Genomic DNA, 16,443 nt, shown 5'->3' on the forward strand with positions numbered 1-16,443 from the left:
ATTATAACTGTGCCTTCAATGTCCTAACCATTGAACAAAATTATAACTGTGTGCCTTCAATGTCCTAACCGTTGAACAAAGAAGTATCAAAATGTATAGGACAGACAGTGTGGATGCTAATAAGGCCTGGCATGAATCTGCCAGATGGCTGATCAGATGTGGTGCACTACGAGCAGATCACAAAGCCAATTGGCCACAGGCGACTGCATTCGACCTGGCCTATACATTACGGGATGGTGTATTGCTGTGCAATCTATTGAACATTGTAGATCCGGGATGCATAGATATGAAAGACGTGAATCAAAAGCCACAATTGGCACAATTTCTATGCTTGCGTAATATAAAAGTATTTTTATCAGCGTGTTCGAATGTCTTTAGTCTCTCTGATTCGGAACTCTTTGAACCATCGATGCTATTTGACCTTTCTAACTTCCATCGCGTTCTCTGCACACTCTCCGCCTTGTCCAATTGTCCAAGACTGAGGCGAAAGGGTATACCGTAAGTATCAATGCATTAATTCATATTAAAATTTGATTACCATCAGTTTGTCTCAATCAAAATAACATAAATAGATTAATAATTATAAGGTAAATAAGAATTAATAATAAAGAAATAAATATTTTTTTACAGTGGATTCTCCGTTGGTCATGGAAGATCGCAAGAGGATATTTATAAGGATTTACAAAGTGCTGGAGCAGGGTAAGAGTCCATTATTAAGTTACATTTTTGTAACTTATTAATTTATATACAATTCGTTGAATATTAAATGTCAAGAAATGTTATATCTTGACTTTAAAAAGGTTAAAATTTGTCTCTTTTTTTTTAAATAAAACTTCTCTTTCCATTCACGTTATATAGAGATATATATATTTTTCTTTTTTTAAATATAATGATCGATAAAAGAAGTAATTACATTATTCGGCTTTCAAAAAATAATAGCAGAGAGTTTGGTTAACTTTTATGTTAATTGATTTAGTGCCACAAATGGATACGTGGCGTTAAAAACTAGGACTGTGGACGTAGATGAGTCTCGGGTTTATGAGGAATTGCTCTACTTCTCGAGTAATTCTCATCGTAACTGGCCTTCTACGGAGAAGGTATATGCCATTTTACGGCTTAACAATCTTAAGAACATTTTTTATTGAAAGAATATCGGCCATCATTGTATCCTTCTTTCTCAAATGCAGCCTCTCCAATCTATAAATAGTAAATGATCCAAAGCATAAATTATTCTTATATAAACAAAATGTTATGCTGTGATTTAAAACCTATTGCTTGATAGTTGAGTTTTGACTCAAATTTGCCCCAGCTTTGTTTCATTTATACAAATTTATTATTCTAGGAAATATTAATTATAAATTATATTTATTATAAAAAAGACTTTTTTAATATTGAAAATTTGTATTATGCATGATATAGATGGATTTTTATTATGCATGGTATATTTTTGATATAGATGGATATTTTTGTGTGAAAGAGGCTCTATTTCAGAATCTTTTTTGTGCTTTATGAAGCACAATAATTTGAAGTAATATTTTCTTCTGAAATATGTATACACATACATGAATATTGTATACCATTAAATAACGTGTTGATGTATTAAAACAGGGTGACAAGTAACGCATTATTTGTAACGTCGTTACCGTTACAAGTTACTTTTTTCGGTAACGAATAGGTAACGACGTTACATTTTCTTCGGAGTAACAGTAATAGTTCATTGTAAAGCAGTTACATTTTTAGAGTAATGATAACGATTTCATTACTTTTATCGTTACTTTATTTCTAGTAACGTAAAAGTTTTTGTCGTAACTAGAGCTGTAGAGAACAGAGGTGCGACGTTAAAGAAATAGGTTTGATTGGCTCTATTAATCACGTAATCACGTCGCCTTTTTTCACATTGTATTCACAGTTTTTACACTTATAGGCTGCATTCCGTTTCACGCATAATGCGCATGATGTATCATTTTATCTTTCTTTAATATTCAGTGAACAGTAAGGATAAAATGATGTATCATACGCACTATGCGTGAAACGGAACGCACCTATAGGCTAATATATAGCCTGTAGACTGTAGTGATGAGACCAGTGAGATCACGTGAGATTCTATCCTAATATGAATATATATAATATTATATATTGTATGTATATAATTATAATTATATGTACCTATATACATATTGTGTATATATATTATATATATATATATACACACACATTTTTTAGTTCTATTCTTCTACTAAAAAATAGAATTTTAATGTTTTTTACATTTATCAAAAAAATCTGCACATAATATTATATTAGTGTCAAGAAAAAAAAGTAACGAAAAAGTAACGATTCGTTATATTTTGAGTAACGATAACGGTAACGAGTTATTTTTATGAGGTAACGTTGTCAACTCTGCATTAAATTATGTAGATATACTGTCAACGTGATACAATGGTGGCACTGTTTCATTCTTCAGATTGAAAATAAATCGCAATTGTCATCAGTGGCAGATCCTATAATTGTGCTGTATTATGATTTGATTTTTGCCGAGAACTTAGCAATTCCCGTCAGTATGCATGTCATAGTGCATGGCTGTATTTTTTTTTGTGTTTTTATGCTAAAGCCGCGAAGATGAAGGTCGTCGCAGGAGGTTTAGGAGACGAGAAGGCGACGAGACAAGCGGCGGAGGTGATAATGAGGATCCTGTCGGCGAGGAAGATGGGTATGGAGCTTTTTGCAGCCACGCGCAGAGTGAGGAGATCTACCAGGACCTTTGTAGTCTACATTTACCACCTCCTCCATCAGTTGCGCAGGTCATCATTGTTTGTCCTTGTGTCTATTATTTTTTTATGTTATAAAATATCCCCAAACTTTCCTTTCGATTATTTGAGTTACTTGAAGAAGACGCAATTAATCAGAGAGATCCTGTATTAAAATATAAAAATATTATATGAATGTATTCAGTATTTAATCTCAATGTTAAGTCCAGAGGAAAGTGAATTCTCATTTATTATTAGCGCATTTTTATATGATTAATTTTGTTCTTCACTATGTGCTCCGCTTTACACCTTGCATACTACTTTATAATTTGCACAAAAACACTTTTTATTCATCATAATAATTTCCGTGCAACAGAGTAGTGCCATTTCTGGAGGAGAGAAAAGAGATTATGTGATCCAGGAGCTCGTGGAAACTGAGCGAAATTATACAGAGGTTCTCAGTAATCTACTTAGACAATTTGTCCGACCATTGTCGTCGTTACTCCGACCCGAAGATTCCGCCCGCATCTTCTTCGGTATCAAGCAACTCTCAGAGATCCATGTGGGTTTCCACAGTCAGCTACGTAAGGCTCGAAACAGCGCCGCGATCGCCCAAGTTTTCCTCGACTGGCGGGAGAAGTTCCTCATTTACGGCGACTACTGCGCAAATCTCACCTTAGCACAATATACTCTGCAGGAAGCCTGCGCGCGTAATGAAGTAATCAATCAAGAAGTTATCGTAAGTTTCATAGTACAAGTTGTGAAATCATTGGACTAAACGAAAATTAAAAGCTCTACAATTTTGCATTCAGTCTTTTTAGAAAGAAAAAAAGTCAATATTTATTTCGCCAAATTTATTTAATATTAAAGAGAGTAATACATTGCCACTATTTTAACTATGATATTTATTGCAGAGATGTGAACAAGAAGCTAACAGTAATAAATTTAAGCTGAGCGATATACTATCTGTGCCAATGCAAAGGGTGCTGAAGTATCACTTGCTATTGGATAAGTTGGTAGAAGAAACTCCTCGCGAGTGGCTAGAGGATTTCTGTGCATTGACAAAGGCGAGGGAAGTGATGGTCGATGTTGCTCAATATATAAATGAAGTAAAACGCGATTCTGACACGCTGGATATCATAAAAGACATCCAAGCATCGATAATTGACTGGGATGTCCCTGAAGATGCACAGCTGAAGGATTTCGGCCGATTACTTCGTGACGGCGAGCTCAAGGTTTGCCTAATTATTAAACAAAAATATATAAGGGCCCTATTCTATAAGCCTTAACAATGTCGTTATTAAACGATTGTCATTAGTAAACTACTTTTCCTATTTATAAGTACTAACTATCATTCATTAAGTACAAAATGGCGACTTTGTCGTAAACTTAACAACAACTAAGAAGATATTGTTAAGAGAAATAATATCGTTAAAAGAGTTGAATCTAACCTATATTGTACATTATGCGTTACATTTATATATTCATCCATACAAATTATTTCTAATTTATAAAAAATGAACGCAGAGGAATTAATTGAAGCATGAGTTAGAAAACCAGTGAGTATTAATACATGTTTATGTATTATATATATATATATATATATATAATAATTAAGTTGTTAATTAAATATAAGAGATCAAAATTAATTAATTCCTATGTTGAAAATTATTCTCAACTTATAAAAATTTATAAAAATTAGAATAATCTAATTGGAATATTCTTCAGAAATATTAAAAAATTAATATTTTTTTCAAAATTTTTCGTATATTTTAATTATGAATTATTTTAAGACTTGTGTAATGAAAAATCTAATAATTTTTTTTTTAAATTTATGATTATATGTATACAGAAATTATGTAATTTACATAAAAATTCTGAAAATTTTGAGAAAAATTATATCTATACTTTTGTGAGAAATATATGCAGCATTAATCTGCCAATTTCACTTTGGATCTACCAATTCAGAAGTGACTTTTATTTAGGAGGAGGTGACTACTATATATTCATTGTTCTACTCATCTCGCTAAAGAAGACTCAAAATAGAGAGTCAAAACATACAATTTATTTATATATATTATTTTTATAATAAAGAAGAAGTCATAGTGCTTACGCTATAATTATAGCGTTCTTACTATCAAATGCCCTAATTTCACACAAAAATATGTACATTTAGTTTGTTAGTTTCCATGGAAACATTGCAATTTGTGGCTGAGCTAGTTTATATTTTTGGAATTTAAAATAACATAGGTATATATTTAATATTTGACAAAAGTAAGAGTACCAGTGCAGTTTAGTGTATGAATAAAAAATATACCTAATATGGGATCATGACTAATTCAATTTTTCTGCAGGTGAAAGCTCATGGCGACCAACGAATTAAGGCCCGCTATGCATTCGTATTCGAGCAAGTGGTATTGATTTGCAAAGCTGGCAGAGGAGACCAATACTGCTACCGGGAGACTCTACGATTAGATGACTATAGATTAGAAGATCACATAGGACGTCGAACTTTGGGCAGAGATTCGCGTTGGTCCTATCAGTGGCTACTTGTACATAAACAAGCATACACGGCATATACTTTATATGCGAGAACAGAGGAGCAAAAGCAGATGTGGATAAAGGCATTACAGGACGCGATGGATAACGTTAATCCTGCAGCCTGTCGGAATACCAATCATAAATTTAAGTTGACGACATTTGACACTCCTAAAAGTTGTCAACGTTGTGGAAAATTCCTTAAAGGCCGTATATTCCAGGTAATAATTAGCACATAACATATATATAAAGTTTTTGTATAAATTTTAAAAGTTGTGATTCCATATATATATATATATATATATATATATGTATATTCCATATATATAATATATATATATATATGGAATCACAACTTTTAAGATTTATACAAAATGCTTTAGAGCTATAAAAAATGAGCAATGTATAGATCAATGATCATAATTTACATTTGCCAAATTTGCAACTTTATTTCTTGATCTCTTTCAAAATATCAAAAAATTTAAATTACAAATTTTTAATCGAGTATTGTATCATATAGGGCTACAAATGCGAGACATGTCGCCTTGCCGTACACAAGCAGTGCATTGCGCACTCGGGTCGTTGCATGCCTACGCCGACGTCGCCGACACCTCCACCGCCATTACCCTGCGAACGTGCGCTCGCTGCGAAGTTATGGTTTGTCGGGGAAATGGGTAGAGATGCAGCTTCCAACAAACTGGAATCCCGCGATGATGGCACTTACATGTTGCGTGTTCGTCCAACTGGACAACCACGTCTCAAACATGAAACCAATTACGCTCTTAGTATCAAGTAAGTTTGAACGACAAAAAATTTCTTTGTTTTAGGAAAATTTAACTTTAGTTTTTTATGCATTATATAATTCATTTCTATTATATTATATTTAATAATATATATATATATAATATATTATTTATAAATAACTTTACCTTTAATATTTAAAATAATAAAGTAAAAAACAATTGAGTAACAGCACGATAATTAGTGCACAAAAAATTTTCAATAAAGAATATATTTATTTCATAATTGTGTCCACAACAGAAAAATTATACATTTCGGCTTTATTCAAACTTTTAGCGATATATATTGTTATACCTGTTCCGATCCGACGCCCGTTGGATCGTTTCCGTTTCGAATTTCGAAACCGGTCGTGCGGGCGTAACATTTTGGATTCAAATCCCGGACGAGCCCCCAAAATGTTACTCCCGCACGACCGATTCGCGAATTCGAGCAAGCCCGCGCTCCCGCGACACGGAAATGAGAACACAAGAGACGATTCAACGGGCGTCGGCACGGAACGGGCATAATTATATTGTAATAATTATTTCCGCATTAATATATCCCTGGAGTATCTATCAGGTAAATCATCTACAACTTATTTGAAATATTGTTTAAAATATATCGCTAAAGATGGCTTCAATAAAGCAGAAACGTACAATTTTTTTATTGGACACAACTATGAAATAAAAAACCATTTTGAGTTAAACATTTGTTTGTAAAAATTCTGTTCTTTTTTTTATAGACTCTATTTATTTTACTTAAATTTCCTAAAACCTTTCATTAAATATATTTTTTCAGAGCGGAAGGGGCGGTGAAACATATCCGAGTATTCAAACGGGATGTAGACGGGGCGGATCTATACTATCTCAGTGAGTCCCGATTTTTCAAGAGCGTCGTTGAATTGGTCGAGTATTACGAACGAGCATCACTCTCGGAAAACTTCGAGAAATTAGATCAACGTCTATTATGGCCTTATCGACGTGTCTTGGCCAAAGCATTGTTCGATTTCCATGGCTGCGAACGCAATCAATTGAGCTTACGACGTGGTTGTCGAGTCGTGGTACTGAGCAAGGAAGGTGATGCTAAAGGATGGTGGAAGGGTAAAATAGGCGATCAAATAGGATTTTTTCCAAAAGAGTATGTGGAGGAGGAATAGGACTATATATATTAAAGATATATTAAAGGTATTATGTCGTTGCATATAACATATCTGATTTCTAAGTCCCGATTAGATGCCTTTTGTGTATGATCGTTGATTATTATACATTTTGACAAAATATTAATACAATTCTTTTACAAAACTGCATTCTTGTGTAGATTTAAATTATCAAGTTTTATATAAATTGGTAAAAATTTCTAAAATGTTTCTATAGGATATACATATATATTTAATTTTTTTTGAGATCATGTGACACTTATCTCGATAAACTTATACGATAAAAATTGTACACTTAGACACGTCAATCTCCTGGATAACGTAGGGTTTATTAATTAAACCTTACATGAAGAATTAAGTTTGCCTCAGTTTATTTAAACATCAAACAGAGGATAAAATGTAAAAAATAAATTGCTACCTACAATATACAAAATTAGGTATGATTTAAATCATATTAATCTTTTTTTATATAATTTTTGGAGCTATAGAACCGACATTTTATATGCAACGATCTAATTTGTTGACTGTTTGATGGCTAATAAACATCGTGGTAATCATTTTACATTGCAATCTTGATATCGACGCATACCTCAGTAGAAAAGGATAAGAAGACGAGTTTATTCACGAGGCATTTTTGCGTTGTATAAAAAATATAGGTAAATATATGCACAACTTGCATAGCACACGCGCAACTTTGATGCTACTGTTCTATTGTGTGTTTAACGAGATTCAAACGCATAATGTCGATGTATATCCGGCGCTTCACTTAGACAACTTAGAAAAATATTTTTAGCTACGTGTATAGAATTATAAAAGATAATAATTGCGTAAATATATATATATATTTTATATATATATTTTACTGCGACGGCATTCCTGATTATCGTTAGGCGATGAGATCATAAAGACTAAAGTTGTTTGTCCGAAAATACATGTGATTTAGAAAAATATGAGTGCCTACAAAATGCCCTAGAAAATAGAAATTTGATTGTTTTCTTTGAGAATTGAATTTTTCTTAAAGAAAATTAAAAGAAGATAAACATTATACAAAGAATTAACATAATTCTCCATTTCAACTTTAATAAAAAGTGAATTTTTCGTCTGAAAGATGTATCTGCTATCAATCCTCTTTTTATTTTTTATGGGCATATGACAGTCGATATCTTGCCGATAACTTTGTTCTTTATGATTAAATTTCAGAGTCAATTGCCAGATATTAATTGTACATAACCCTATCTGTACAATTAATAAGTATTTCTAGTTATATTTAAATTGCGAACAAATGCGTACACAAATTGTATACAGGGTGTTCGGTAATTAGAAAACAAAGAGAACAATTTCTCATTGTGGAATAAAATCGTTAAATCCGCAACGTATATTTGCATAAATTAGATTTGTTTTGCATTGTTAATTAAATATCAAAAAATCATCATTCATTTTGCAAACGTTCAATGTTATGATTCTTGATGATGTCCTACAGATGTCTATTAATTAACTTTTATAATATTGTATATATTTAGATAAAATGTAATTATATGTAAATTTTTCTGATTGTTGTTTGGAGTAACAAGTTATAAGTCTACGAAAGAAATGCTGCCTAACAATATTAATTCATAGTAAGCTCAATTAGTGCCAATCAAAATTCTGTCCAAATGGATATAGAATAGTAATATTTAGGTATTAAGCCTAAAAAAATACACCAAATTTATGCCTGTAAAATAGTATTATTCCAAGCACCAAAATTAATTAATTATAAAAAAATTTATTCGGAAAAAATTGAGAAATTATTCTCTTTTTACTAGATATATTGCTAATTATGTCGAACAACTATATATAGATACAAAAATATATATATATATATATTTTATCTCTTCATATATATATTTTATTGTAAGTACGAAAAATTAAGTTTACTATTTTTTTAATTGTTAGACATATATTTTTCTGAGTGTGCCAATAAGAAATTCTATCAATAAAGGATCTTATCAAGATGTTATACAAATATTTACACGCTAATGTTTCTCACCATTATTACTTTTATTAACAATTTCAGTATTTTAAATTATTTCAATCAGTAAGGTTTAAGTTAAGGCTTCAACTAAGACTCCGAAAGATCAAGTTTAGATTCCGTTTGTTTACGATATACAATAGTAGCAACTTTCTGTTCTATCCTTTTACAGCCAGCCATGGAGTACAAATTATAAGGTTCAGGGCCAAAAGTTACATGTGACAGTACCTCCTCTACCATCTCCTCCGTCGGAGTAATATCTCGGTCTTTGAAAACCTTTTTCAAGCATTTTCTAACATGTATTTCCTCAAGAGGCAGGAAAGGTACATAATGATCGATCACACTAGTCTGTATAGTATCACTATAATGGAAACCACCCTTCTCTCTAAATGCTCCCTCAACTATTAATTTTTCAAAATCCTGTAGTTTTGTGTCTTCTCGACCTTTACCAGCCATCCATACATTTGTAAGATGCTGCACTATTTGAGTGCTGCCAGTGTTTGAGAGAAATATAAAAACAGCTTTGTTCTGATATGTGAAGCCACTTTTAATGGACTTATGATAGTCCTTATAATCTAGAAATGGAACTAATACATTTAGTAGATCCTCTGGCATTTTGTCTACTTCATCGAACACAAACATCGATCTCTCACATTTTTGCAGAGCATTCAAAATAATTTTATACAAATCGTCCTACAAAAATAAAAATCATTTATTAATTCATTTTCTTTTATTACAATAAATTACATATATATTTGAATGTATACCTTGTACTCGTCTACTTTCTGTTGCAGAGGAAAATCATTACGGCCATTGAAAAAATAAAAATAGTTGCTCTCAACACCCTTTTTATAAAAAGTTTTGGCAATCATCTGTGCGACATAATTTTTACCTGTTCCTGGTGTGCCATGAAAACTCATGACCAATGCTTTAGATGGATTTTGATTTTCCAAGTGACACCGAAATGCATTTATGATGGTTACATGAGCAATTTGTTGTCCGTATAAGTTAGCAGCAAATATATACTCCAATCCTATAATTTCAATAATTTTGTAATATTTTTGTCTATATATATGTATATATTGAAAAGATATAGATTTAGACAAGATTTAGATTTTAGACAAGAGGTATTAGACAATCTGAAAAATATTCTATTAGGAGACACGGTGTAGTGTTCAGCCATATTCAAAAACTGTAATATATTTAAAAAATATAAAGCAATATACAATATTCTAATATAAGTTGATATTAAATTATTTCTGATATAAATTAATAATTAAATAAAAGCTCTAATGGGATAATCAACAAGCTTAAGAAATCTTTAAAAAAATAAATGCACCAAATTACACACTTTTAATAAAAATAAATCCACATATATAAATTATTTATCGAATGAAAATATCAATTCTATTTAACTGACTACACGAATCTAAATTTTTTTATAAGAAGAAATTATATAAATGGATTCACATTTTACCATCTAAGTCAGCAGGGATATATTCATCTGTGCAGCATTCCTGATACTGGCATTTGTACTTTTCGTACGCGTAATAACCTAAACTACTTACTGCGCCGGCTATACTCAAAGTTATAAGAGCGCAATGTGCGCATCGTGCAAACAAGAGGAATGTAAAAATTAGTGAAGGTAGCAAAACACGTTCGACAAGATTCATGTTATCGAATATTTTTGTTGTCTTTTATAATCGTCCTTTCTACAGATCATTAGATCAACCTTGATCACAGGCCCTCGACGGTATGCCATACTATGCATGGCCCTTATCAAAGTTTCAACGTTTCAGTCAGACCTTCCAGTGTTCCAATACCTTCCAGAATTATACCATGTTTCTTCATCTACTTCTATCTAATATGCTATAAGGCCTGCGCATAATAAAAAAATATTAACATAGAAATAATTATTAAAATTTTAACATCAGAAACCGTGTATTACAATGTAACTGATATTTAATACGTTAAAATCTTAATTAAGATTTTAACCTATAACCTCTCCGGTGTTGAATATACGATTGGGATTGGTTAATTCCCTTAAGCCCGTTTTACAATAGTCGGGAGCTGTTGTCGTATGTCGTACCGTAATGGGCCTTCTACAATAAGCCATACTTAAGTTTTAAGTGTTAAATCATAAGAAATTTACCAATCACAATCGAATGTGTGATGAATAATCGACTGTGAGTGGTCAATTTCTTATGACTTAATACTTAAAACTTAGGTAATGGCTTATTGTAGAAGGCCTATAAGAAATTGGCCAATCACAGTTGAAAACAATCGATCATGATTGGTTAATTTCTTACGGCACGACATACGACATTGTAAAACAGGGCCCCTATTCTTGAAAAGTATCGCATACGATAAGCTAGAGAAATGCTATACGTTAGGCCGGAATCAGACTATGCATTGAACAGTGAGATTAAAGATTGAAAGATTAAAATTTGGCCAATCAAAATAATAAGAGCAAAATTTATTTTATTCTCATTGGTCAAATTTCAATTTTTAATCTTCAATCTCAATTTTCAATGCGTAGTCTGATTCCGGCCTTACGTACAGTTCGTGCACGTGACAAAAATTAACGAATAGCAAGCGTCATATTCGCTTGCTATTCGTCAATTTTTATCACGTGATCTGTTTTAACACTGAAAATGGACGCATTCAGCGGACTCAAGAGTTGAGTGAACGCTCGCTGTTATTGGTGTATTCTTTTAGATCACCCAATCAGAATTGTAGATCTGGAAGAATACACCAATAATAGCGAGCGCTCACTCAACTGTTTCTGTGGTTGAGTCCGCTGAATGTGCCCAATGAGCGTCGAGCGTCAGCATGAAAAGCCACCTTAAGGTTTCTCTCTGATAATAATATGTATTTTGACAGTTGGCACCTCTGCATTTGGCCACGATCGTTTTGCCCTCAAACGGCCACGGTGTTTTCGTAAACTAATTTGGAGTAACTGGGGAATAAATCGTACAAGTTTCTGTTCATTCTTTCAGGAACCCAGTCAGGCCGGTCAGGCGTCAGTCTCTGATGATAATTCAAAATTATTGGAATCTGTCAAAAACGCTGATTACATGGTGATCAAAGTCCATCTTCCCGAATCATTCCGCGAACGTTATTAGTCGTTAGTTACTGCCAGTTGATGTTTCGACGTGAACGTCGGTGACGAATTTTAAGAGAAAAAGCGCTGAGTCAATCGACGCAAATTGTTGGCTAAAAGATAGTAATCTCGAGTTTTATCAACAAAGGAAAGCTAAAGACACACTGAGATGGCAACTAAGAATCGTAAAAGCAACACCGCCACTGCCACATCACCTGGCAAACTCTTCACGCGAGAAGAAGTGGAAAAGAATGTTAAAGATACATGGATCATTATTCATAATAATGTCTACAATGTCACCTCGTTTCTCAATGAGGTTGCAGTTCTTCCTCTCTCACAAAAAATTAACTTAAACTAATTAATTACAATCTCAATCTTTGTATTTTTTTTATTGAAATATATTTTTTAAATTTACTGTTTCTATTAAAACTATTTTGATGTATTGATTTTCTTTAATAGCATCCTGGTGGTGAGGAAGTACTCCTGGAACAAAGCGGACGGGATGCTACAGAAGCGTTCGAAGATATTGGACATTCAACCGATGCTAGACAAATGATGGAATCGTATAAAATTGGAGAGTTGGTAGAAGTAAGAATTAATTTTACATCAAGCTGTATTTTACATTTTCTTTATTATTGGTTATTTGTGTGCATTTTAGGAAGAAAGGATGGAAGATTCTGGAAAAAATACCAAAGATTGGACTCATGAAAATGAAGAAAGTTCTAGGTATGATTGTTCTCATTTTTTTATCATGGTATTTAAAAAATTTGATGATTCTAACATTCTCACAATTCTATTATATCTTTATCGCGTTTTAATATTTTTGAATATTTTTCATTGTTTTAAAAATCTTTTTTTTAAGGTGATACTGGACCCGTCTGTATTATTGATAAAACAAGCGTTTTTGACGTTTTTGTTTCTGTCAAACCTCTTCTTATCGATAATACAGGCGGGTCCAGCATCACCTTAATACAATATTTCATAAACATTACTAAATTTTCTATTAACAAGAATAACTCTTCTTTCTTCTTAATTTTTAATTTTAATTATTATGCAGAGATGGTATGAATACAGAAATTCTTTTTAATTAAAGGTGATGTAATGAACAATACTTTATCTAATGTTATCTATAATTCAGATATTTTTGCACTTGCATTATGCAAATGTATTATGATTATAAGAATTGATACTGTTGTCTTATCAGTAAAGTTTTAATTAGCTCATTCATTACACATTCTACAAACTATTTATACTTTCTTATTTAATTAAATTCTATACTTTGAAAGTAGTTTCAGCAATGCTAATACTTTATTTACAAGGGTAATGTTATACAGTATGTTAAAAAGTTTTATATTTGGCAAAAACTTTTTTTATTTAATTTTTTATGATTTTTTAAAACTATATAGCGTTTTAATATAAATGATTGAAGCTATGATGCACTTGATACTGTAAATGCTTTAAACCATTCTTTGATTGATCAATTAGTAAAAAAAATTCTACGATTGGTCAATTAAATACATTGAAACTTGTATCTCTAAGTAGATTGCCCTCAATAATGTATTAATTCTTTCTTCTTGTTAAAAAAAATTTTTTTTTTATTTTACTAAATATATATTAAGTATATAGACAAAATACATCAGTTTAATTTTAACACTTACACGAATATAAAATTAAATGTGAATGTGTTTATACTTTCTGCATTTAAAGCCAGGCAGAGAGCCTGCTTCTTTTTATAAGAATCGTGTGTAAATGTGAATCATCATATGTAAATAGTCGATGCTGCATCGTGATGTGATGATTGGCAATTGCAGTTCTTGGTGGTCCTGGTTGATTCCAATCGCCCTTGGGGTGCTTGCCACCATCATCTATCGCAACTTTATCAGTGGATATTAAAACATTCCGAGCCTCTTTTTCATGTTATTTACTTGTTACAACTATATATATATATATGTATACATATGTATTGATGAACAATTGTTGTACGAATGTACGTCGCGTACTATTGTTTTCTATAAACCAAATAATGCATTTTCTGGCCTAGAATCTCTTTGCAAAAGAGAAGGAGATAGATAATGTGTACTATATAATAAGATACAAATAACGCGCATTTATATATTTATATGTATACATTTATACACATAGTATATATATGCATATGTACATGTAGCGTTTATACGCGACATTCTCTGAATTGACGAAATAAATTAATTTAATTCCTTAGAAAACAAGATTCCACGGAATAAAGAAGTAAACTCGGTCCTTAAATCCTTAAACGATAAAAGGCGACTACGAGAGGAAAAAAGCTAATAAAAGTAATTTGATCTTTCATCAAATTGTATGAAATGCAATCTTATTTGCTAATATTAATACATTGTAGCTGATTAATCGAGAAGACTGTGTTAACTGAATCATTCATGAAGAGATAAAATGGCTGCATTGAAAATATGTTTTATAATGAGTATAATGAATTTGTAATCACATATATATTTATTATTTTTTCTATAATTTACCAATAAGTGTATAATAGGTCTCTAAAAATTTGATAAATAGCGCATATAAGTTGTAAAATTTAAATTAATAAAAATATGTTCATACGATAATATTATAATATTAAATAAAATTTAGAAATATTTAATACGATGATTTTTTAGCCTAGAATGATTCTGAGATTTAATATTTTAAAAGATTAAAGCCAGTACTTACAATCAATTTTTATATTTAAAATTATTTTAAGTACATTATTAAGAGATGTCATAAATCAATCACTTGCGATATTAACATCTTCCTTATTTTTCTTTTAAGACGTTACTTAAAACGATCTTGAAGTAAGAATCGGCTATGAATATCGGCCTAAGTATTTACTAAAATTATTCGATTGTAACATTCTTAAATAGATGCGTAGTTCCGCATTCGAAAAGACTAATTTTGCTATTTATTTAAAAATTTAGCTAAATAACAGTTCTAAAAAAAAAAATATTTTTATTGGACTATTAAAGTAATTAGTAAAAAAATTCAAACGTGATAAGCCATGTTACAAAAAAAATTTATCTTAACTAATATCGAGCATTTTACGTAATTAGTTTTGATAATAATCCGATAAAATTATTTTTTAATCTACATTTAGCTAAATTTTTAGATGCTTCAGCAAAACGTTCATTCTGTATAGAAAATAAAAATATATTAACATCAAAATTGATTAAATTGTTAATTAAAATAATTTTTTTAGTATAATATATTATTTATATATTATTAAAAAGTAATATTTATTCATTGGTAAATAAAGATTTCGTTGCAAAAGTCGTATACGCAAGCATTCATCCGACCCCGAATGCAGAATACGAGTTCAACGAAATGGCAATAGTAGCATTGAAATTAACCGCCGGCGATCAGACGTCCTGCGTGACTCCCGCATGCAGGAGCCGCGTGATGAACGCGGGATAACTAATGGATGCTACGCACCATTTCGGAATAAGGATTCACGGTGGCGTCGCTCCGCCGTCGATATCGAGCGAAATTCTCCGACGCGACGCGACGCGCGCGTCTCGTTGCGCCGTGCTGCGCCGCGCCGCGCTGCGCCGAGATACTGTTGTCTTATCAGTAAAGTTTTAATTAGCTCATTCATTACACATTCTACAAACTATTTATACTTTCTTATTTAATTAAATTCTATACTTTGAAAGTAGTTTCAGCAATGCTAATACTTTATTTACAAGGGTAATGTTATACAGTATGTTAAAAAGTTTTATATTTGGCAAAAACTTTTTTTATTTAATTTTTTATGATTTTTTAAAACTATATAGCGTTTTAATATAAATGATTGAAGCTATGATGCACTTGATACTGTAAATGCTTTAAACCATTCTTTGATTGATCAATTAGTAAAAAAAATTCTACGATTGGTCAATTAAATACATTGAAACTTGTATCTCTAAGTAGATTGCCCTCAATAATGTATTAATTCTTTCTTCTTGTTAAAAAAAATTTTTTTTTTATTTTACTAAATATATATTAAGTATATAGACAAAATACATCAGTTTAATTTTAACACTTACACGAATATAAAATTAAATGTGAATGTGTTTATACTTTCTGCATTTAAAGCCAGGCAGAGAGC

General features: G+C 31.3%; 3 protein-coding genes across 6 annotated transcripts; 2 read left to right on the top strand and 1 right to left on the bottom strand.

The window, feature by feature from the left end:
* The first annotated feature begins 91 nt into the window (after positions 1 to 91).
* On the top strand, positions 92 to 7,244 carry Vav (Vav guanine nucleotide exchange factor). Its single transcript, XM_018542414.1, has 8 exons — positions 92 to 498; positions 631 to 699; positions 977 to 1,097; positions 3,121 to 3,483; positions 3,659 to 3,979; positions 5,099 to 5,503; positions 5,803 to 6,074; positions 6,861 to 7,244. The coding sequence occupies exons 1-8, from the start codon at positions 92 to 94 to the stop codon at positions 7,216 to 7,218; spliced, it is 2,316 nt and encodes a 771-aa protein (XP_018397916.1). The 3' UTR covers positions 7,219 to 7,244.
* A 2,059-nt stretch (positions 7,245 to 9,303) lies between these two features.
* On the bottom strand, positions 9,304 to 11,143 carry LOC108775947 (torsin family member). The gene is made up of 3 exons (XM_018542422.1): positions 10,704 to 11,143; positions 9,994 to 10,259; positions 9,304 to 9,919 (listed from the first exon to the last, which is right to left on the bottom strand). The coding sequence occupies exons 1-3, from the start codon at positions 10,897 to 10,899 to the stop codon at positions 9,317 to 9,319; spliced, it is 1,065 nt and encodes a 354-aa protein (XP_018397924.1). The 5' UTR covers positions 10,900 to 11,143; the 3' UTR covers positions 9,304 to 9,316.
* A 989-nt stretch (positions 11,144 to 12,132) lies between these two features.
* On the top strand, positions 12,133 to 14,803 carry Cyt-b5 (Cytochrome b5). Of its 4 annotated transcripts, XR_001940773.1 has the most exons (5): positions 12,133 to 12,645; positions 12,789 to 12,917; positions 12,988 to 13,055; positions 14,551 to 14,641; positions 14,707 to 14,803. XR_001940773.1 is itself a non-coding variant. In XM_018542403.1 (4 exons), the coding sequence occupies exons 1-4, from the start codon at positions 12,499 to 12,501 to the stop codon at positions 14,570 to 14,572; spliced, it is 366 nt and encodes a 121-aa protein (XP_018397905.1). In that variant the 5' UTR covers positions 12,133 to 12,498; the 3' UTR covers positions 14,573 to 14,782. The 4 variants fall into 4 exon arrangements, 3 of the variants coding, with proteins under 3 accessions (XP_018397905.1, XP_018397904.1, XP_018397906.1); XM_018542403.1 differs by having other exon boundaries at positions 14,551 to 14,782; XM_018542402.1 differs by lacking the exons at positions 14,551 to 14,641; positions 14,707 to 14,803 and adding an exon at positions 14,141 to 14,527.
* The last annotated feature ends 1,640 nt before the right edge of the window (positions 14,804 to 16,443 follow it).

This window comes from Cyphomyrmex costatus, unplaced genomic scaffold (assembly GCF_001594065.2).
Source record: "Cyphomyrmex costatus isolate MS0001 unplaced genomic scaffold, Ccosl1.0 scaffold330, whole genome shotgun sequence".
Taxonomy (NCBI): Eukaryota; Metazoa; Arthropoda; class Insecta; order Hymenoptera; family Formicidae; genus Cyphomyrmex; species Cyphomyrmex costatus.

Excerpts from the sequence above, each read along its gene's own strand:
- Vav (XM_018542414.1), top strand. The coding sequence starts at position 92 with ATGTATAGGACAGACAGTGTGGATGCTAATAAGGCCTGGCATGAATCT. Across the intron at positions 3,484-3,658 it reads TAATCAATCAAGAAGTTATC|AGATGTGAACAAGAAGCTAA; the intron begins GTAAGTTTCATA and ends TATTTATTGCAG. Across the intron at positions 6,075-6,860 it reads AATTACGCTCTTAGTATCAA|AGCGGAAGGGGCGGTGAAAC; the intron begins GTAAGTTTGAAC and ends ATATTTTTTCAG.
- LOC108775947 (XM_018542422.1), bottom strand. The coding sequence starts at position 10,899 with ATGAATCTTGTCGAACGTGTTTTGCTACCTTCACTAATTTTTACATTC. Across the intron at positions 10,260-10,703 it reads TATCCCTGCTGACTTAGATG|GATTGGAGTATATATTTGCT; the intron begins GTAAAATGTGAA and ends TTGAAATTATAG. Across the intron at positions 9,920-9,993 it reads AGAAAGTAGACGAGTACAAG|GACGATTTGTATAAAATTAT; the intron begins GTATACATTCAA and ends TTATTTTTGTAG.
- Cyt-b5 (XM_018542402.1), top strand. The coding sequence starts at position 12,499 with ATGGCAACTAAGAATCGTAAAAGCAACACCGCCACTGCCACATCACCT. Across the intron at positions 12,918-12,987 it reads AAATTGGAGAGTTGGTAGAA|GAAGAAAGGATGGAAGATTC; the intron begins GTAAGAATTAAT and ends TGTGCATTTTAG. Across the intron at positions 13,056-14,140 it reads GAAAATGAAGAAAGTTCTAG|TTCTTGGTGGTCCTGGTTGA; the intron begins GTATGATTGTTC and ends TGGCAATTGCAG.